General features: G+C 51.5%; 1 protein-coding gene across 4 annotated transcripts in view; it reads left to right on the top strand.

Moving 5' to 3' along the window:
* The window catches only part of SYNJ2 (synaptojanin 2), a 99,435-nt gene that overhangs the window by 6,262 nt on the left and 70,697 nt on the right, over positions 1 to 22,476 (top strand). For 3 of the 4 annotated variants that reach the window (XM_014846953.3, XM_014846951.3, XM_070484096.1), the window contains exon 2: positions 20,303 to 20,389. The exons of the other annotated variant lie outside the window; for it this stretch is intronic. In XM_014846953.3, the coding sequence (XP_014702439.3) occupies positions 20,303 to 20,389 (87 nt within the window). The remainder of the gene's footprint in view (positions 1 to 20,302; positions 20,390 to 22,476) is intronic. 4 annotated transcript variants of the gene reach the window in all.

Here is a 22,476-nt window from a genome sequence, read left to right as displayed (position 1 = left end):
GACGTGCTTCTGAACGGAGGACTGCCCAACAGCTAACGTGTTAGACTGGTGTCATCTCGAAAATCTCCTTGATTTTGAGTGGGGAGAGGTTCCCGTGTCAGTGATGGGCGCCGCCTAGGAATGTAGCTTCCTGTCTTCTGTTGACCTGTTCTGAGGGGCTGGGGGTAGCTCTGGACAGAACCGTGCTTTGCACCTGAGGTGGGCACTGGGTCCCTGTTGTGAGCCAGGCGCCTTAAAAGGGCCCGGTCCAGACAGGCTGGGTGTGTCTGGCCGGGTCTGGGGCAGGTGGCAGTCTGCGCTGTTGGCATATGAAACTGGAGGGTTGCCATTTGCTTGTAAAGCTTCCTGGTTCAGAAGATGACTCCGGGCGGAGTCATCACTCAGCATGTTGCCTAGGGAGGGCGGGCAGGCAGCTCCTTCCAGTGGCCCAGTTCACGGGAGCCGTTGCAAAGTACAAAGAAGCAAGTCGGAATTTAATTTTAAGGCACTTTTTCCAGGACAGGGGACTCTCCTGCAGAGGCTCTGTAATATCATAGGAGCTGGTAATGATTCTATTCCTGCATCTGTGCCGCTTCTGGCCTGCCTCCCCCCTTCCCTGAGGATGGGGCGTGATGGAGCCCTCTCCCTGACCTCCGGGAACCCTTGTCCAGCCTGACGCCGAGCTGCTGTGCTCTACTCTCGGACTCTTTCTTGTGTGTTTCAATGAAACCACATGCTCCCCGAGAACAGGGCTCATCTTCTGCCATTTCTGCTCCTTGACAAGGTCTGAGGCAATGCTCAGGGCACAAGAGGTGATAAGAAATGAAGACGGACTTTCCCTGTATCCTGTTAAGCAGTGTGAGGTCTCACGGAGCAGAGCTTGGGCCACCAGTGCTCGCCTAGAGTCCGTGTTGATGTGGGAATAGGGAGCGGGGTGGGGAGAGGGCACGGTGTTCCTGGCTCATGCTCAGACCCAGCAGAGGACTGGGATGGTCCCAACACCCGTCAAGATCTAGGAAAAGGGCCAGATTGAAGGTGAGCCTGGCATAATAAACAGCTTTTTATCTCTGCTGGCCGACTGCCTTTTTGTATGCAGCTTGTATTGACTTATTACTGATAGACGGTAGTAATCTCTGCTCAGAAAAAACAAACTACTTCCCTCTCATCAGGTCTGACCCCAGAATGTTCCAGTGACACCCCCTCCAAACCCTTCACCTGTTTCCTCTCCTGCTTCTTGGCAGGAAAGAGAAGACCTGACTTCTGACTTTGGCTCCTTATGCTGTTCCTTATCTCGGGGGAATTTAGTTAATTCCTTCAGGCCTCAGAATCCTCATCTGAAAACAGATGAGTTACAGCCTATACTGCCTTTCCTATTCTGAGATTCCATGTGTCTTCAAAAAATCTTAAACACTAAGCATAGCAAATAAGCATACCCCTACTTCATGTGCCTAGTTAGAATTATAAACGACCCCCAAATTTGAATCTTAGGAGAAATGATCTGGTGAGGTAAAATTTAAGAGTGCTCAGATCTAAGTCCGAGCTAAACCTGGGAATGTGATGCTATGCACTTTTGATTGGAGACTTATGAATTAATTAAAATGCATGAAATTATCTCTCCTTCATTCTGCCCCTTTCCTATAACCAGGAAAAAACTTTTAAAACGCAATAACAATTTAAGCTTAAGTTAGGAACACAAAATAAGGTATTTATTAAAATATACTATGCTAATTCAGTGGCGCCTTTAGTAGATTCTTATTAATATCCATTGACATTCTGAAAATCCTACCTTTCATCATGTTGTAAACCTTTTTTTTAATAATCTGGACTGGAGGGGGCAGTTTGTATATCTGGGAATGTGTGTTCTTGTTTTTTCTGTTTTTTATTTTATTTTTTTAAAGATTTCATTTTTCGGGGCTGGCCCCGTGGCCGAGTGGTTAAGTTCGCGCGCTCTGCTGCAGGCGGCCCAGTGTTTCGTCGGTTCGAATCCTGGGGCGCGGACATGACACTGCTCGTCAGACCACGCTGAGGCAGCGTCCCACATGCCACAACTAGAGGAACCCACAACGAAGAATACACAACTATGTACCGGGGGGCTTTGGGGAGAAAAAGGAAAAAAAAATAAAATCTTTAAAGATTTCATTTTTCCTTTTTCTCCCCAGAGCCCCTTCCTTCCCCCCCAACATAGTTGTATATTTCTAGTGGTGAGTCCTTCTAGTTGTGGCATGCGGGAGGTCGCCTCAACATGGCCTGATGAACGGCGCCATGTCCCCGCCCAGGATTGGTACTGGCGAAACCCTGGATCCCAGAGCGCGAGAACTTAACCACTCGGCCACAGAGGCCAGCCCTCTCTGACTGCTTTAACGACTGTCGTGGCGTGAACTTCACTGCGAATCCTATGCATGGCTGATAAATACTGCATGTTGGAAAGACTCTCTTTAAGCAAAGGGGACAGCTCTCTGCAGCTCCTGCTTCCCACTAAGCAAACCGAGGTCCTGGGGAGTGAGCTGGATGCTGCTGGCAGAGGGGAGTGGTGGAATGCTGTCGGACGTGGTGGCAGTCCACGTGCTCTGGCTGAACACAGCAGTGACACTGGTGTCATGGCCTGTTTCAACAATGGGCTCGTTTGTTTTTATTTAAATAGTATGGATAAAAAAAAGAATATTTGAAAACGGAGTTTAGTAATGACTTGCTACCCACCCAGGCCTTAGCCAGGCCCTTGTTAAAAGGTCTATCTGCGTAGTGGTATCTACTTGTCCTTTCACCCGGACCACCAGGAGGGAGGAGGGTGTGGACCAGGAGGGGAGGAGCCCGTGGGCCAGAGGGGAGGAGCCCATGTGCCAGAGGGGAGGAGCCCGTGGCCCAGAGGGGAGGAGCCCGTGGCCCAGAGAGGGGAGCTGTGATCAGCACACATCTCTGTGGGTAACACCGGAGGGCCCCTATGGCGCTGCAGGAACGGAATTCCCTATTGAGACTTGCTGTCTCTGGAGTGGACAAACAGGGTCTTGTATTTCTCGCTTCACAGGGCTGCGTGCCTCTTTCTCCAGATACACACTATAAACAGTGTTTTAGGGGCAGGGCTGGGAGAGTCTGGTAGTATAGATGGATTTTAACCAAAAGTAACAACTTTACTTAAGTTTTGCTGTTTGTTGACTGGAGAAGAGGTATCATTTCCATTAGAATGTTAAAAATAATGACAATTCCTGGGGCCGGCCCCGTGGCCGAGTGGTTAAGTTCGCCCGCTCCGCTGCGGCGGCCCAGGGTTTCACAGGTTTGGATCCTGGGCACGGACATGGCACCACTCATCAGGCCATGTTGAAGCGGCGTCCCACATGCCACAACTAGAAGGACCCACAACTAAGAATATACAACTATGTACCAGGGGGCTTTGGGGAGAAAAAGGAAAAAAAGTTAAATCGTTAAGAAAAAAAATAATAGTGACAATTCCAAAGCCCCCAGGAGCCTGGGATGGGAGCACAGGGGAGTGCCCTGCCTGCTTGCCAGGTTCTGAGGGGTGGGGGGCTGAATTTCCCATTCCCTCCCCTGTTCCCCCTGCTTTCCAGCTGTGACTGTGTGTCTGAATCTGTCCAGAGGGAGTACTTTTTTCTGCTTCGCAGAAGGGCACCGTGTGGACTCGAGGCTGCCCTGGAGAAAGTGGACCAGGAACGGCCTTTTTCTAACTCGTGTGGTAGTGACAAGACTTTAATTCAGGGCGGGCCTGGTGGCACAGTGGTTAAGTTTGCATGTTTGCCTTCGGCGGCCCGGGGTTCCCCCGATTGGATCCTGGGCGCGGACGTTGCACCGCTTGTCAAGCCATGCTGTGGTAGGCGTCCCACGTATAAAGTAGAGGAAGATGGGCATGGATGTCAGCTCAGGGCCAGTCTTCCTCAGCAAAAAAGAGGAGGATTGGTAGCAGATGTTAACTCAGGGCTAATCTTCCTCAAAAAACAAAAAACAAAAGCCAAAACTTTAATCCAACTGTGGAAGTGCTATTTGTGGCTTACTCCTTCAACATGGGAACAGATTCCCTAAGACCACACACATGCAGTGAGAAATTGTAATGAAGTGCCATTGCATGAACGAATGGCTGCAGCTGCTGACTTCAGCTGCACCCTCCCCTTTAGGTTTCGGGATCAGTTTGCTGTTAGGAAAATTGGGTTTCCCAGAGCATATTAGGATTTAGTCTTAATGGAGAAAATGGACCCAGAACAAAGCCTTGAGGAGTGGTCCTATAGGAGAAGTTAGTAAGCTTCAGGGGATGAACTTTGTGAGTTTAGTTTGGTCACTGCCTTTCTCCTGGGCCTCGAGGACGGTCCTCTGTCCTGTGGCTTCTGTCTTCTCCCCTCCTGAACTTGCTCCAGTCTTTTGGGTGCGGATGGTAAGATTCTACGCTTCGAAAATCCAGGAGACGGCTCCTGAAGTATCTGTGAGGGTGGTGACGTCGTACCTGGGATTTACTCGGCAGTGCTCCGGGAGACAGACAGACGGACACACTCGTGCATGCACGCATGCTCACATACACAGCGGAGAGGGGAGAGTAGGTGAAATCAGACTGGGAAGGTGTTGATAACTGTTGGAGCTGGGTGGTTGGCGTGTGGTGCTTCATTAGACTTAGTGAATTCATAAGCTGGCTGGTTTTCAAGCTCAGCAGATAAAAATTGATGGCTGTCCCATATACCATCGTAGTCATCATTAGTCAAATCAGTTAGTCAATCAATTAGTCAGGAGTTGATCATTAGAGTATGTGATAGGAAAAAGAGATTCCGCTCCAGTGACAACAGTTTCTGAGAATAAACCTAATGTAACATGTCAGAAGAAAAAAGAAACAAGCGATAAAAGAAAAAGAAGAAACCGATAAAACTTTACTGAAGCACCAAATAAATGCAAGAAAGGTGTACCAGATTCTTGGGATAGAAACATCAGCGTTGTAAAGATGTCGGTTCTTCTCCGGTTAAGCCTGACATGGAAGTATCTATGAGTAAAATCCAATTCAGTTCCAACAGGAGTTTGATATAAAAAGTAACAGGCTCATTGTGAAGTATTTCTTGGACACCCCCCCCCGCAACTCATTCTTATCTTAATCCTCCCGTTTGGGTTAATGGTAATGGCAGCCCCATGTGGATGCGGCCAGTGCTCAGGACAAAAGCCTGTGAGTAGTCCTGGTCCTGCTCTTTTCCCCAACCCCATCCAACCCTCTGCTCAGTCCAGACCACTCTACCTCCACAGTATATCTGGATCCCACCAGTTTCCCCTGTTGTGGCTGCTACATGCTGGTCCAACCACTGCCCTCGCTCGCTAGGATTGGCAGCCGCCTCCTAACCACTCTCCCGGCATCCCCCTAGACCACACCTGTGTGCTCTGTCCTGGCTCTTTCTCCAGCCTCATCTCCCACCATTTCCTGGGCTCCCTCCCCTGAGTAACGCGCTAGTTCCTGCCTCAGTGTCTCTGCCCCGTTCTGCCCTCTGTCTGCAATGCTGCTCCCTCAGACCTGTGCCTGGCCGCCACCTCCTCGTTCAGGACTAACTCAGTGGCTTCAGCCAGAGTTCCCTGACCACCCTAGGCAAACCAGCCCAGGCCCTCCGTGCCCCAGCCGTGTCTGTTCCATCACCTGTTTTCTTGTCCTCGTAGCATTTATCACTGAAATGCGCCTTAATTCTTTGCTTGCCTCATCTGCTGTTCACCATGAGAAGGCAAGTTCCATGGGAGCAGGATGTTGTGGGTTGCACTGTGTCCCCCAAAAAGATATGTTCAAGTCCTAAGCCCCGGTAATTGAATGTGACATTATTTGGAAATAGGGTCTTTGCAGCCAAAATTAAGATGCAAACTAAGATGAGGTTATATTGGAGTAGGGCGGGCCCTTGTTCACTAGGACTGGTGTCCTTATAAGAAGAGGAGACACAGAGACAGACACACGGAGAGGGGAGAATGTTGCATGAAGACACACACAGAGGGAAGACGGCCATGCCAAGAGAGAGGCAGAGGCTGGAGTGATGCTGCCACCAGCCAGGGAGAGACTCCTGGGGCCACCAGCAGCTGGAGAGGGAGGGAAGGATCCTGCCTAGAGCCCCCAAGGGACCAGGGTCCTGCCAGCACCTGCACTTTGGACTTTTGGCCTCTAGAACTGTGAGAGCATAACCTGCAGCTGTTTGAAGCCCCCCGTGTGTGGGACCTTGTCACGGTAGCCCCAGGAGACGGATCTGAGGGGCGTTGTCTGTCTTGCTCAGTACTGTCTCCTCAACACTTTCTGTGTGAGGAGAGGCTCAGGAAACACTGGAAGGATAAAGGAATGGCAAAAATAGCCAAGAAGATTTTGGAAAAGATGAGCGAGGACCCATTTGGTCTATCAGACCGTAAGACGCACGTGAAGCCGTTACAGTGGTGTAATAGGCCAAGGTCAATACAGTCGAGGAGAGGGCTCAGAATGGCTTGTGTCAACGGAGTAATTTAGTTTATTATAAAGGCAATGATTTAAAGCAGCCAGGGAAAAGGGTGGATGCTCAGTAAATGGTGTTGGTGCCGTGGACCGGGGCAGTGCCTGGCAATATTCAGACAAGGGCCCCCTTGGCTTGTCTAGTCAGAAAGGAGAAGGGTAGAAACCTCAACTTGCCCACAGGACAGGGCCGGCTGTCCCTCTTCCGGGAGAGGGAGTGGTCATTGCAGAGTTCGTGCAGGTGACCGCTCGCACAGCCGTCCATCCGCTAACTAGCTTCTCCCCTGGCTTAAAGCCTTGTGCCCCACAGGAGCCAGTGTCCCTTAGAAAACCCCCATAGGTATAGAATCCAGGGTTCACACAAGGGACATGCCCAGTTATAAGAATTATGGTGCTTAAGGAAGCCCTGAGCCTGGTATCCCATTGGGGTTTATAATTCATTTATGGCTCTTCCCCAGCCAGAAGCAGTTTGCAAATGAGGGCCATTTGTACCATAAGCAGTGTTATCTAGTGACATCGTTCACTTTTACCTTTATGAGGTTCCTAAGGAACAGACCTAGAGAGTTAAACAAATGCCAGATTCTCATAAGGAAGGGAAAAAGGGTCTTGTTAATCCCGTGTGGATGCTAAGTAAGTTAGAACTCTCCATAGAATCATACATTAAAATAAAGTCCAGAGGTATTTAAGAGTTAAATGTAAAGAAATCCAACTTTTAAAGTATTTGAAGAAAATATAGGAGAAGCTTTCACAGTTTTATAGCATGCAAATCTTTCTAGGTAAAGCAAAAAACTCAGAAGTTACAAAGGAAAAAAAAAACCTGACAGATTTAAAAAATATTTTTTATTGAAATATAACATACAGAAAAGTGAACACATCCTCAGTGTACAGCTCCGCGAATTTTCACAAAGCCAATGCACCCACATGACCAGCGCAAGATCTGAAAATAGAGTATTGGGGACCCCCTGCCCCGCCTTCCCCCTGTGTCAGACAGACAGACTCCATAAAACTTTAAAACTCTAGGATATCAGAAGACACTGTAAATGTAGTTAGAAGACAAGCAACAGCCTGGAAGGAAGCCAGGGACAAGCCTTGGCCACATATAAAAGGGTCAAAGATTGATAGTCATTGTATATAAAAGAGCATTTACAGATCACGCAGAAGGACAAATAGATCAACAGAAAAATTGGCAAAGGACGTACTAAGTCATTCTCGAAAGGAAAAATACAGATGGCCGGGACAATGGAGCCAGCACGGCCAGCTCTGCCTGGCGAGGTGATTGATGCTGGAGGCAGGAGTGCTGTTTCTCCGTTCCCCTCCATTTTTCTGGCCGCCTCCCTCCTGTGATGCTGTCCCGGGGGACAGACAGTGCACTCCACTCAGCGTCACCCCTCCTTCCTGGCCCCGCACCTGTGCCCTCACCCCTGTCTCTCCCCTTAGGTGGAGCTCTTTCCCAGGAAACGTTTGGTCCCCTCACGCACCGGCTCCCGGTCAGCCCCACTGACTCCCAGACGAGCCCAGACTTGACTTGTCCTCCAGGAGACACACCTGCTCAGGTTCCAGCCAAGCCAGGCTCAGTGCTGGAAACATCAGGGCAGGGCTCGGGTGCTTGAGGCATGAGCCACAGCTGTGGCAGAACCAGGAGGGGCAGGAAGTCGGGGGCGGGGGGGCCGCTGTGCCCCGAGGTTGGGGCAGGTGGTATGTGTGGCCTCCCATCCCAAAAGGCCAGAGCTAGGGAGAACAAAATAGGCCCCCTGGAAGGAGTGTGGGACAGGCCTCAGAGGATGCAGGGTGTTCATTTTGTAAAGACAAGCTTCCCCAGAGAGAGGCTCCCGGAACGAAAGGATTTCACAGGGAAATGACGGGGGGCGTCTGGACAGGGCCCCCCCCGTGGACATGTGCAGCTCCAGTTAGCATGTGAAAAACCGAGAGGGCTTGCAACAAAGACACCGCTCAGCCGGTGTTCCTCCAGCATGTTCGCCTTTTGTTCACAGAACACACATCAACATCTTAGGGTACCCAGTGTCCCTTGGGATGCAGCCGGGGGTCCCTGCTGTGGAGTGAGTGAGGTTCGAAGGCCAGGTTCTGACCCAGCTGCAGGCTCTTCTGTTCCTGAGGCTGGAGCGAATTCCAGGGACAGAAAGCTTCCAGCTGGGTGGTGTTAATAGGGTCATTTGAGAAGGTTTCTTCTCCCCTTTTGTACAAATAGTGTGAATATTTTCCCGAGATGTTGGCAGGGCCTCGTGAAGAAGCTGACATGTTTAATTAATAGACATGGATGGAGAAAGAAGCCAAACTGGTCACAACCATATGTGCCCCAAATATTACTGACATCTGGGGATGTGGATAATAAGCTCCAAGATGAACTGAGTGTGTTCATTCCTTCATCTTTCCTGGACCCGTGTGCCACTGCGTGTCAGAGGTCGGAGGGTCCCAGAGGGCGTGGGTGCTGCTCTGTGACAGTCTTTGTGGACCGTCTGACACAGGTGAACAAGCTCATCTAATCAGATCCCTAACTGCGGCTAGTTTTTCACCAAACAACAACGGAAATTATTAAAAATCAGAGAAGCCTGAGAAATGAATGATGGCCTGTTTTCTGGATTCTGGATTCAAATACAGAGTGGGAATCGACTTTTGGTAGGTTGATCAGCTCTTGCCCCAGCTTCCTGAGACCGGGTCCTGTCCTCGACGAGTCCCTCACATCGTCAGCCTCTTCTTTGGCCTGCCTCCACCTGTACCACTCCCCCAGACTGTGCCTTGCAGGAGGCAGGGTGGGCGTCCTTGCTCCTCGCTGGTTCGCCCAGGCCAGGCTCCTCGCTCCTGTGGAAGCACATGGCTCCTTGTTGAATCTACCTTCTTGCCAGCCACGCTCTCCGTTCGTTGATGGGCTGGGCTCCTGGCTCACTGGGTCCTTCCGCCTCTGCTCGTGTCTCCATCCCAGGTGAGCTCATGTCCTTCCCCATGAGCCTCCTGCTCTGCTGGCCTCTCACTGCCCTCCCCTCCTCACTGCCCAGTCTTTCCTTCCGTCTGTCTTCCCACGCTGAGATCTTCTCATCACCAGTCATTATTCCATCCTTTAAGTTCCACTTTGAGCGTCCTGCTCTGCTACCTTGTGTCCCCCAGCTCCCTCAGAGCCCACCCGGACCGTTAGTCTGTGGACCCCTAGCCCTTCCCACCCTCTTCACCCCCCTCACATCCTATCTTCCCTCCGTGTCTTGCTTAGATTCCGATCCACGGCGATCGTTACTCTCTTGCACACGCACTCCGCTCTTCACTGCGCTCTCTCCTTCGAACTCGGCAGGCCAAGTCCTCAGCCCCGAATAAGCCCACTCACGCATGCACTCCTGTTGCTGAACGTGGCCGGAGAAAAACACAACATCGCTGACGTGTCTGTTGCAACCTCATAAAGGGTTTTTGCTGCTGTCAGTCATCTTACTGCATCTTCCTGCTCAGATTTCTCTTCCTCTCTCCAGGATGACTGTTTCACATATTCTCCAGCCTGCAGTGCCTCGTCCCTCTCAGCTAATGATTTTGCTTCCTATTTCACTGAGAAAATAAAAGTAATTAAAAGGAGAGCTTTCACAGCCCATCACTCATGTGCCCGCCCGGTGCTGGTGGGCACCGCCGTCCCTCCGTTACCGTGGATGGCCTCCTGTGCGCCTGCTCTTCCACTTTCCCAGCTGCTCCTGTCCCCTCTCACCTTGGAAGACTTCGCTTCCACAATTTTCCCCTTTCCCTCCTAACTAGGTCACTTCCACCGTTACACTAACAGACCGTCATACCTCATGTTAAGAAACCCTCTCTTGACCCCAGTCCCCACCTCCTTTCTCCATTCCCCCATGTGAAGGAGTCGTCCAAACATGCCATCTCCGCTCCCTGTCCTCCCGTTCTCCCTTGACCCAGTTCCAGCCAGGCTTTGGTCCTCCCCACCCCCCCGGAACCCCCCATCAAGGTCCCCAGAGACTTCTACCTTGCAGATCTCAGTCCTCCATCCAGCAGCATCACCCAGCTGATCACACCTCCTTCTTGAAGTGATGCTTCTTCTCCTGGTCCTATTCCTGCCTCACTACTGAGTTCCTGGAGCAGCACCTGGCACACAGGAGGTGTCTAGAATCCTTGTTGTGCGATGAAATTGAAGTGTGATGGGGGGGAGGGGGTTGTGACCGTCCCCTTCTCTCAGGCTCCCTCGTCCCGGAGCCTCTCTGCTCCCTGCATCTCACGTAGCATAAGAAGATATATATGGATCATATACGTGGCTTCTGAAGGTGTGTGTGTGTGTGTGTGTGTGTGCGCAAGCAGGCAGGCACACATGTGTGGAAATAGGGCTTCTCTGAGAGGGAGGAGGCACTGAGATGGGGTTGTAGCAAGGCTGGGAGGGGGAGATAACGTGAGTGAGGAAGAAGAGAGGAGGAAGTTCCGAGGAACTGGTTTGGCTGATCAGTTAGGGAAGAAACTGAAAAAGTAGCTGGGAGCGGAACCTCCAGCACCAGGCCCAGGCCATGGACCTAATTTGTTAGTCATAGGAGGCAAACCGAAGGGTTTGTTGTTTGAGGAAGTGACGCATCAGGACTTGGTCCAGGAGGGGCCCCTTGGGGAGGAGTGGGGAGGCTGATGGTCTAGGGATTGAGATGTGTGGTCAGGCCGTGAACACTGCCCACTATGTCTATAGAGAACATGCACACATTTGAGTATTTTTATGCTTCATTCTTTCTTTTCTTTCTTTCTTTTTTTTTTGGATGAGGAAGATTGGCCTGAGCTAACATCTGTTGCCAATCTTCCTCTTTTTTTTTGCTTGAGGGAGATTGTCACTGAACTAGTATCTGTGCCAATCTTCTTCTATTTTATTTGGCATGTTGCCACAGTGTGGCTTGACAAGCAGTGCTGGGTCCACACCTGGATCCAAATCTGTGAACCCTGGGCCGTCCAGGCGGAACGCATGAACTCGATCACTATGCCACCAGGCCGGCCCCTTTATGCTTCATTCTTACTCCCTGTTGGGATGGAGGACCTGTGGCCGCCCTGGCCCTTCCCCGTGCAGCAGCATCCTTAGGTGGAGGGACTGCTGACCAGGGCTTGGGCCCATTGCCTGGCTCTGTCCGAATTATAGCCAGCACTGTGTCAGTATTTTTTAAGGCCTGGATTCTGTCTTTTTAAAAAAAAAAAAAAAAAGACTCAACTATAAAAGCTCCGTGTCCTGCCCTTCACTCAAGCCCTCTTGTCCGAGGGGCCAGCCTCGTCACCTTGGCCACTACTGACCTTGGCACAGGGAGGGGAGTGTGGAGGGGCCCGTTCCTGCCCTGCAGATGTTTTTCCAGCTGTGGCTGCAGGAGAGGATGCGTTTTCCTCCGATTTCCTCTGGCTGGGCTGTGCATGCCAGCTAGCGCAGCCTCGGTGGGAGGCAATGCGTGTGCTTACATACTGGGCTTTCACGTGGCCCCGCTAGCTCTTTGGCGTGGCCTGGACTTCTTGGTGAAGGAGAGAGACGGGGGAGCTGCAGGACGTTCCTCAGCCGGGCTGATGTGTCTGCCCCGTTGGCCTTGGTCTTGGCTCTCAAGCTTCTGTTTCAGGCTGATGTTTTGATTTCCAGTCTGCTTAGCAACCCTCCGGCAGCCTCAGCAGCCCCGGATAAACCATTGTCTTTCTCAAGAGCTGCCTCAGCTCCAAACCGATGCCTCTGGAAGGAACGGCTCCCAGCCAGTCTGAGCTGAGCTCAGAGTTAGCACATGAAGGAGACGCTGCCCTTGATCTGGATGATTCTTTCCTCTTGAGACCCTGAAATACAAGAAGATGTTTAATTTCAGGCACAAGAACGCAGCCACAAAGGGTCCCTCAGTCTTGGGCCGTCTGCTTTGTTAAATTGGCCTACTTCTTTTTCGGACCTGTGGGCTGGGCTCTGCTGGAATTTCCTTGTGGCGCGTTATTGTGGAAAATATTATGAAAGAAAGAAGGATGTGTGGTTAGTGTGAGTATCGATCCGACTGGCTGGCTGCTGACCCGGAGCCTGGTCTGCCTGGCCTGGGTTTTACGAAGCAGAGCGGACTCTGGCTACAGCTGTGAGCACGGCTGCTCCCACTGAGACCAGCCCCAGCGTGGGGACATCTGACGACAGAGCTCTGAATCCATCAGCCGAGTTTGCTCTGCTTTGGAGCAAGCTACTGTTTCCCCTGCCAGCCTCTCAAGTGGTGGCTGTTTCTGTTCCACTCCCCCTGGCCCACTGGACCCGGGGGTGGGACACGTGTCCCCTAGGCTCCTCTTTGCCACCTCCAGACTGGTCTCCAACCCTCCTCCATAAAAGCACTTAACTTTGAGTCTCCTGTGCAGCGCCCACCAGGAGATCTTCCTAGGCTCACCTAAACATCTAAACTGTTAGTGCCCCACTCAGCATCCAGGATAGGGACCACAGCTCCCTGGCAGGGCAGCACGGGGCTTTCTGGTTCTCTGAGTCATCCTCCTGGCAGCCCTTGCTGTCCACACAGCCATTGAGAGACCTCCAGGAGAGTTTCACTCCCCCTGTGTGGATGCCAGCGCTGCCTTGCTGGGAAGTCTCACCCCCCACGAGATCTGGTATCCGGTGGTTGAGCTTCCAGGGTCTCACAGGACAGGCCCCTTCCAGGAATCTCCGCAGGGCCCCATTGCTCTTTATAGTTCACCTGTGGTTCCGCTCAGTCCAGATGCTTCTACCAGGCGGGACTATTTTTATCATCAGCCATGTTGTCTAGTAACGCAGACAACTTTTATCAGGTTACCTTGGAAACAGGACTAGAAAGTTAACCTAAGGTCAAATTCTTTTGCAGGCTCTGTTAACCCTCTGCCCACACACCCCAAGCAACCACATCACCCACTGCCCTCCTTGAAATTGCCTGGTTCCTTGGTGACTTTACCTTCCTCTCTGTTAGTCTCCCGGATACCGGGTCCAGCCTTCATTCTTGGCACCTTCAGTCGCCATGTTGATCCTGCTGAAGACCTTGGTGTTTGGTTCCCTGGCCTTCCCTCCTCCGATGAGCGTGTCCTCCGCCCTGGCTCAGCCGCTCACTCCCTCGCCCATGCCTTTGTCCCTCCACCGTCTGTGTCAACCATCCCAGTCTTCATCTTCCACCTCCATCTTTTCAGCTCATCCCTCAATCCCCCAATTCCTGTGATCTTTGACCCTACTGGGGTGCGACCCCTTGAACCTGCCACCTCTTCACAGTCCATCCCGCGACCCCTCAGCCTCTGCTCCCTCTTCAGCCATCTCAGTCGCTAACCCTGGCTTACTGCCTCCCTCCCTCCCCTGCTGCTCTCTTGCTTGGTCCTACTCACTTGGTGAAACCAGCGTCAGATCCTACCCTCCTCACCTCTGTGCCTTAGGAAGTTTCTGGAGATGACCCGCTACCACGCTGATGGTTCTTATGGTCACTTCATGATTCCTAAGCCCAGGTGGGCCCTTCAACGACATTCCTATACTCCATCCACTCTCCCACCTCCCCAGACACCTGTTTCACACCTTCCCTCCTCCCCGCTCTGCTGCGCCTCCTCCTCGCTCTTAGCCGCTGGAGTCGCTTCTCATTGTGCTCAGAAAATTGAAGCAATGAGGAGAGAACTTCCACACGCTGCCCGCACCAGTTACCCGCCCACCCGCATCTGCCCCGTATGTTCTCTCTTCTCTTCTGTTAACCATGGTGGACTGTCTCTCTTTAAGGCTGGCCCCCACTTAGGCATCGGATTCCATTGTCCTACTTGAGGGCATCGCTCCAGCGGCTTCTCTCTCTCCTACTGCATCACTTTTTACCTCTGTTGGATCATTTCTACCAGCAAACAAACTTGATATTAACTCCCCCATCTTGGAGAAATCTTTTGAGCCCACGTCTCTCTCCGCAACCTCCCCATTTCTCTCCTCTGCACACACACACACACGGTTCCTCAAAGAATTCTCTCTGCTCACTGTCTCCATTTTCTTTCTTGCTTTCCATTTAGGTGTTTTCTCCTCAATTTTACTGAAACTGCTCTTTTCCAGCTCGCCAATGCCTAACTCAGATGATGAACGCTCGGTCCTCATGTTCTGGGACATGGAGCGGTATCTGACCTCACTGAGCACGCTTGCTTCCTTGAAATACTTTCTTCTCTGCGCTCCGGGACACCGCGCTCTTCTGGTTTTCCTGGTATCTCTCCGGCCATTTCTTCTTGGTCTCCTTGACCTGTGAACACATTGTCCCCTACACTCACTCTCGAGGTGATCTCCTTCAGCCTCGTGATTTTAAATACCTTCTGTTTGCTGGGACACCCCACTTTGTGGCTTCAGCCCGGCTTCTCTGCTGGACTCCAGGCTGGAACAGCCCTGTCCTCGACATCTCCACTCGGGCGCCCAGTGGTGCTTCAGGGTCCGCTCGTCTGACCTGAGCTCTAAAGCTCCACCCAGACCTGCCTGTCACTCTTCACCGTCACGGCTGATGCTCATCCCTCCAGTTGTTCAGGCAGAAAATTCGGCATCATCCTCGAACCCTGTCTTTCTCTCATAGCCCACATCCACTCTGTCCACAAATCCTTTTGGTCCTCCCTTCAAAATATATGCAGCTGTTTGCTGATGTTAAGGAATTATGGTTAAATTTTTTCAGATGTGATAATGGTATTGTGGTTATATTCTTAAAAAGAACCCTTATCTTTTGGAGATTCTTACTGAAATATTTATAGGGGAAATGATATGATGTCTGGGCTTAACTCAACATCATCTGGGTCGGTGATTCTCCCCTGGAGGGCTCATTAAAACACAGATTGCTGGGTCTTGAGCCCAGAGTTTCTGACTCAGTGGGTCTGCAGAGGGGCCCCATAATTTGTCTTTCTAATGCTGGTTGATGCTTATTGTCTGGGGACCACATTGTGAGACCCACTGATCTAAGGTGTAGGAGAGTGGGGGACACAAAGTGGGCATGAGTTAAAAGTGGTTGGAGCTGGGGGGGTACATAGTAATGTGGGTGCATAGAGTTCCTGACCTACTTTTCTTTGGAAATTTCCATAATAAAAAAGTGTGTGTGTGTCTCCAGAATTCGACTGTTTCTCAGCACCGCCTCTGCTCCCACCTGGTCCAAGCCAGCATCATTTCATGCCTGGATCATTGTATTGCCTCCTATATGGTGTCCTTGCTTTTCCCCTTGCCCCCTAGAGTCTGTTCTCAACAGAGCAGCCAAGGTGATCCTCAAAACCCTGTACTGGCTCCCTCTCACTCAGAGTCAAACCTCTTGACTTTTTATGACCTAGAGCTCTTTACAGTGTGTCCCCCACTCCTTTTCTTCTGTCAGACACACTGACCTCGCTGGTCCTTGGATATGCCAGGAATGCTTCTGCCTCAGGACCTTTGCACATGTTCTTCTGGGCCTACAGTGCTACTCGATGCTCAGCCATCTCTCTCCCTTCCTTCAGATCTGCCTGCGAAAGTTGCCCTTGCAGTGAGGCCTTCTCAGAGCACACTGTGTCACATTTCACCCTCCCTACCCTCTTCACATCTGCCCTTTCCATGCTCACCTTTCCTCCTTAGCTCATGTCACAGTCTATATTGTGCTTATTGGTCTTGTCTGTCTGCCTTGGCAGGAAGCTTGCACGGTGCCTGGCACCGAGTAGGCCCTGCCACTCCATTGCCCTCATGGATGTGCCTCGGCCATGCCACTGTCCCCAGCTCCCACCCCCATCCGGGTTGGCCTCCTCTGTCATCACTCATTCATTCATGACACGTATCCCTTTGCCACTGCCCACTGCCTTCCTCGGTTCACTATGCTGTCCCTGGATTCTTGTCTGTTTGGTTCCCTGCTGGATCCCCGTGCCTAGGACAGTGCCAGCTGCAGAAGACTCGCAGATACACATTCACTGAGTGAGTGGCTGAATCCTGGGGCAAGAGGTGGAGGAGGAAGTGGGGGAGAGTAAATGAGAGGACTTTCCTTAACAGGCTGGAAAGTCCTGGCTGACGGGAAGGGAAGCAAAGACATTCTCACATGGAAAAACTTACAGGAAATGCAGCAAAAGTATGGAAGACGGGAATATTCTATTTTTGAGACATTAAGTAAGGAAGGACAGAAGTTGCAAATGGGCACACCAAATACAGCCTGCAGAGGTGTGCATGCAGCCCACACGATGCTTAAAATAAATTTGGGTTGGTTGCCAATACTGAAAAATCAAGAGTGTCCTATTTATCTTGAAAAACTGGAGACTTGCTGGCACTGGGCTGGCATGCCCGCCTGGTACAACTGGCTGGAACTGGCCGTTTGCCCCCTTAAAGGAGGGATCTGTCCTCTAGCCCCCCACGGCCTCTTCCAGCAGCTTCCCTCATTCCTTACCTGCCTAGTGCTCATAGACATTCATTTGTGAGCTCCCCTTTGAGGAGTGAAATGGATTTCTTCTTCCTTTGAAACTAACTGAGGAAATACGGTTGTCTGGGGCAAGTGGTGGTGTGGAGTGGTTCTGGAACAGGCTGCTCTGGGAGTGTGGAGGTGAGGCAGCTAGGGGGCCCTGCATCACGGGGGTGGGACGCACCCTGCTTACACATTCGAGGGGTCAGAAGGAGCCTCGGAGAGGAAGGCATCGAGAAAAGAAAATAAGCTTACTGGAGAAATGGAATGCCTGGGGGTCTGGTCTTTAAAAGGACTGGGTGGGACCAGCCCTATGGCACAGTGGTTAAGGTTACGTGCTCTGCTTTGGTGGCCCAGAGTTCACCAGTTCAAATCCTGGGCGCGGACCTACGCACTGCTTGTCAAGCCATGCTGTGGCGGGTGTCCCACATATAAAGTAGAGGAAGATGGATACAGATGTTAGCTCAGGGCCAGTCTTCCTCAGCAAAAAGAGGAGGATTGATGGTGGATGTTAGTTTAGGGCTAATCTTCCTCAAAAAAAAAAAAAAGGACTGGCTCCCCAAATGAAAAGATTACCAGTGTTCAGTGTTATGGGTTCAAATGTGTCCCCCCCAAAGACAGGTTGAAGTCCTAACTCCCAATATCTCGGACTGTGACCTTATTTGGAAATTGGGTCATTGCAGATGCAATTAGTTAAGCTGAGATGAGGTAATACTGGAGTAGGGAGCGCCCCAAGTCCGATATGACAGGCGTCCTTGAGGCGAGAGACACAGAGACACACAGGGAGAAGACAGCCATGTGACGATGAAGGCAGAGAGACTGGAGTGACACCACTGCGAGCCAGGGACTCCGAGGCTTGGCGGCCACCACCAGAAGCAGGATGGGGATGGAAGGACGCTCCCTGGAGCCTTGGGAGGGAGCGTGGCCCTGCTGACACTGCTTTCAGACGTGCAGCCTCCAGAACTGTGGGATGATCAATTTTTGTTGTTTGAAGCCACCAGGTTTGTTTCCAGTTAGTGTTTGTGGTGGAGAAACAGCATCTTTTTACAAGACTGTCCCATCCACAAAGGTTGTGACTTGTTGTGACTTGTCTCGTGTAAAGTCAGGGACAAAGATGTTTATGTTGGGGAGTCAATAATTTACAGGGTTTGAATGGGACCAGGTGGCCCTGTGGTGTTGAGCTTGTTCGTTTTTTAAGTATGAGTTTGAAAAGTCTTTTAAAAATTTTGTTTGAGTTTCCCAGTGACAGGGGACGTGATGTGCGCGCTTGTCACCTGTGATCCAGCAGGGCCAGGGGCCAGTTTTGTTTCACAGCTTCTCCTTGTGGTCATGGTCCCCCCTCCGAAGTGTGGGTGTGACCACAGCACGTTGGTTAGCAGGTCCTGATGCTGGGTTTTATTTGCTTGGGGTTATTTGCAGAGGTGAACGAAGGGACAAAGACTCCTTGTTTTACGGTTCATAGAATGAGAACCGAATGAAGGGTTCTGTCTGAAAGCTTTGGAAAGCTCCGAGGGTTGAAAGATATATTTTTGTGTCCGAATTATCCTCTTGCATTTATCAACTTGTCTGCTGAGATGAGGACCGGGAGCTGCCTGGTGTACCTCTCGCTGGTTCTACTGCAGCTCTTGCAGACGGGGAGACCCCAGACGGAGCAGGCACATGGCTGCAAGAGGGACATTCCCTTCCTCCTACAAGGTTGGGATTCACAGGATGTACCTGTCCTAGAGTGGGGAGCAGGCCCATTTCCAGGACTCCGTAGACACACGACACAGTGCCCGTCCCTTAAGAGATACAATTAGGGGCCGGCCCGGTGGCGCAGCGGTTAAGTGTGCACGTTCCGCTTTGGTGGCCTGGGGTTCACTGGTTCGGATCCTGGGGATGGACATGGCACCACTTGGCACACCATGCTGTGGCAGGCATCCCACATATAAAGTAGAGGAAGATGGGCATGGATGTTAGCTCGGGGCCAGTCTCCCTCAGCAAAAAAAAAGAGGAGGATTGGCAGCAGATGTTAGCTCATGGCTAATCTTCCTCAAAAAAAAAAAAGATGTAAGAGGGAGGTAGGCGAGTGAGAGAGAAGGAGATGTGAAGATGGGAGCAGAGACCAGAGTGATGCCATTGCAGGCTTTGAAAAGGCAGCAAGGGGTCAGAATGCAGGACACCTCTAGAAGCTGGAAAAGGCCAGGAAGCGGATTGTCTCCTAGAACTTCCAGAAGGAACACAATCCTGCCGACCCCTTGATTTTAACCCAGTGAAACCTATTCCAGAAACTTTGGACCCGCAGAATTGTACGATCATAAATGTGTGCTGTCTGGGGCCACGGAGTCTGTTGTCATCTGTTACCACAGTCATTTATTAGGAAACTAAGAGACCCGCCGAGCTGCCCCACCGTCTCTGAGACAGGTCGATGGAGTCGGTGGGACTGTGGCCTCCCAGTCCCTTTCATAATTATCTTTAGGTTCCTCTGTCCCCACTACCCACCCCCCAGAAAAAACCCAACCAATCAGAAAAAGTCATGTGTGTATTGTGGGAAAGTGTAATTTATTATACTGCTTCTTAACTTTTCTGGCATCACACTCCTTTGACAGTCTGATAAAACTATGGGTCCCAGCTCCATAAAAATAGACATCCCAAAAAATTGGCATACAATTTGAAAGATTATACAGATGCCCCCAAAACCTATCTGTGAAGTTCCGGTGTCTGCCCGGGCCCTCCTCGGTCACCCTGGATTAAAAGCCTTTGTGTTAAATGAATTCAGTTGAGGCTGAATGACCGCTTCCACGTAAGTCTCCCTGATGACGTTTGCCAGGCCCTTTCCTGAGGACTCAGCTACGTTTCTATTTTGTTCTATGCTTTTAGAAACATTCTTCTGAGAAGGGGTCTGGAGGCCTGCCCCTTTAAGAGCCAAAGGAGTCCATGGCATCATTGTATAGGCTGAAGGCTCTCTGCTCTTAAGTGTCCTTCCATCTGTCAGCTTTGCCTTCCCCTCCTGCTTTCACACTAGGCTGTGTCTTGCCCTGGGTGTGCACGGTGACTGCTGGCGACCCAGAGGCCTTGGCTCATGCACCTTGCCTTAGGATTCACTGGGCCCGGAAGCACCCAGGCCTTCTGCTCAGCCTCCCCTGTGTGTTGGCAGGTCCCTGGAGACAGGTGGGCACGCATAGGACGAAGCCTCCACCAGTGGACAATGCTTAGGAAGGGAGGTCCCCCCACTCGGGTCACGATGACTCACTCCTGTTTCTGAGCATGTGGACTGCGGAGTGACAGGGCCGGGCCCATGGCACCTGCTCCGGGCTCAAACCCAGTGCCTTTGGCCAGCCGGGGACTGCCTTCAGCCCCTCCAGCCCCCAGGAAGCTGCCGGCACTTCCAGAAAATCAGAGAGCAAGCTTTTCGTGGGAAGGTCTGAATCTCTGCAGCTCGGTGATTGGCTGATCAGAAAACCTCCACACACATTACTTGGGGCTGAGCTTTTTGTCTGTGCGTTTTCTTTTTCGGGCGGGTGGGGAGCGGGATGGGGAGGCTGCGGTGAATGAACCCCGACGGGAGACGCACGCTCATGTTGTCCGTGATGTGTTTCTCCCCCAGCTCCGGAAGAAAAGGAGGTCATTAAGGGACAGTATGGAAAGCTCGCTGATGCTTATGGCTGCCTGGGGGAGCTCAGGTTGAAATCTGGTGAGTACCCATCCAGACGGAGCCTCGGCTGTCAGAACGTGTGATGCGAGCCTTCTGGAGCCCTGGGCAGAATCTCTTTGTGTTAGTTCGGGAAGACTGTGGGATTGAGGCGTTTTATTTTAACTGTTAGGATCTTGTTAAATGTTTCTTTATTTCGCTGAGTCTGCTCCTCCACGCCGGGCAGGAGGTCCAGGTGAGCTGAGCCTGGCTGTGCAGCGTCTGTGCTGGTGGAGGGGAGGGTCAGCCCTGGTGACAAGGAAGCTCACCTTCATTGTTCGCCCGCTGGGATCTAAGTTTTTCCAAAGTCTGGTCTGGGGCGGGTCTGTCCAGGGGTTGTTTGTTCTTTACAAGGGATCTGTACTCTAGAAGGCATGGATGCGGGAGGTCTGAAGCCCCTGGACCCACTGGGTGTGTCTTATGGGAGAGAACCTGGGGCTGGGCGATGTTGGCAAGGAAAGAAAAACCATCAGTAGGCACCCAGGGTGGGGGAGAACGTTCATAAAATGGGCCACGTTGTCTGGCTGGAAAGGGCAGAGAACTCACAGAAACAAGTGGGTATTCCTGCTTAGTCTGAGACTGGCTGGGCTGAGCATCAGCCAGGCTGCCCTTGGTACTCACAGCCTTGCCGCGGGGCCACCGCATCACCTCTGCGCTCCTGGAGGTCATGGGTCTGCAGCCACCATTTCCTTCCTCCTCTCTCAGTCACCTAATTTATGTTGGCCCCACCCAGTCCCTCCAGTGATGCATGGGACCGAGACCAGAGCGCAGGTAACATTACTGATTCTCTGTCCTGCTTGGTCCAAATGGGAATGGCTGTGAGTTGACCAAATTCAGGTGGTGGCTTTTCCTGCGCCAATCGTGTGCGTCTCCACGGCTCACACAGCAGCTGCTTTCGTGGACTGAGGGATTTTGAAGCCGACAGATGCTCTGTGGTCCACCCTTACTTTTCTGGGTCTTTTCTTCAGGGGCTGGTTTGATGATGACATTGATCATTTCCAAACAGTGTGTGGGAAAAACGTTCAGTCCCTGCATGAAAAATGCATTTATTGAATGTCTGTTTTATGCCAAGGGCTAGATATACAGTAATTTACTTAATCTTAAAAATAAGCCAATACGATACTGTATCTTTTCCCCTGTTTACAGCAAAAGGAAACTATTTCAGAGGGTTGGAATAACTTGCCTGAAGTAAGAAGCTTAGTTCACATTCAAACCCAGGTCTAGCTGCCTCCAAACACTTGCTTTTTCCGTGAAAATGTGCTGCCTGCCAAGGGTTTTCTTTCCCCCAGTGATTTTTCTGAGGTTACGGAAAATTCCTGTGGTCCTTGCCTTAGTCGTGATGATGACAGTAACCTTACAGGGCTTACTCCCTGCTAGATGCTGTTTTAAGTGTTTTAATTTCTTAACTCAGCTCTCCCAAAAGCCTATGCAGTACGTCCTGTGACTGTCCTGCTTGACAGACACGGAAAGGGAAGCTCAGAAAGCTTAAGTGCTGTATTTCATCTCTCCGGTGACACATTTTCTTACATTGTAACATCTAGACGCTCGGGATGTGTTACAGTTGTTGGCACCTTAGAGTTATAATTGGCAACGTTTTTCTTGTACCGAAATTAATGATCATTTTGCGTCTGGCCGGGACCTGGATACAGGGCAGTGCCGGAACTTGCCCAAGGTCAGGCAGTTCTCAAGTGGAGACCCCGGGGTTGAAACGCGTGCCTTCTGGCTGTTCTGTCCTGCAAGGAGCAGAAAGGCTGAGCTCCCAAGGATGGGAAGACAGTCCCTTCCCCCACCGCAGGGGAGAGTGTGTTTTCCTGGGCTGTGATCGGAGATCAGCTATAGGGAACTGGTCCTACCCGGGAAGGGCAGCAGCCCCCGGAGAGATATTGTCAGATGGAGGGAGGGTGTGTACGGGTGCCCAGGGCAGGGGTCAGGGTGGCTTCAGCAGGAGGGGGGAGGAGGCAACTCCTCGAGAGGGCTCTCGTCCCTTCCTGCAGCCACTGGCCACCCACTTTTCCCTTCCCTGAGGGGTCAGTGCACACAGCTCCCGGTGCCATCAGACACTAGCCAAGCAGGACCGTGCTCCTGGCTTG

This window comes from Equus asinus, chromosome 1 (genome assembly GCF_041296235.1).
Source record: "Equus asinus isolate D_3611 breed Donkey chromosome 1, EquAss-T2T_v2, whole genome shotgun sequence".
Classification (NCBI taxonomy): domain Eukaryota; kingdom Metazoa; phylum Chordata; class Mammalia; order Perissodactyla; family Equidae; genus Equus; species Equus asinus.
The sequence above is the reverse complement of the archived record's forward strand: the minus strand, read 5'-3'. Positions and strand labels throughout refer to the sequence as shown.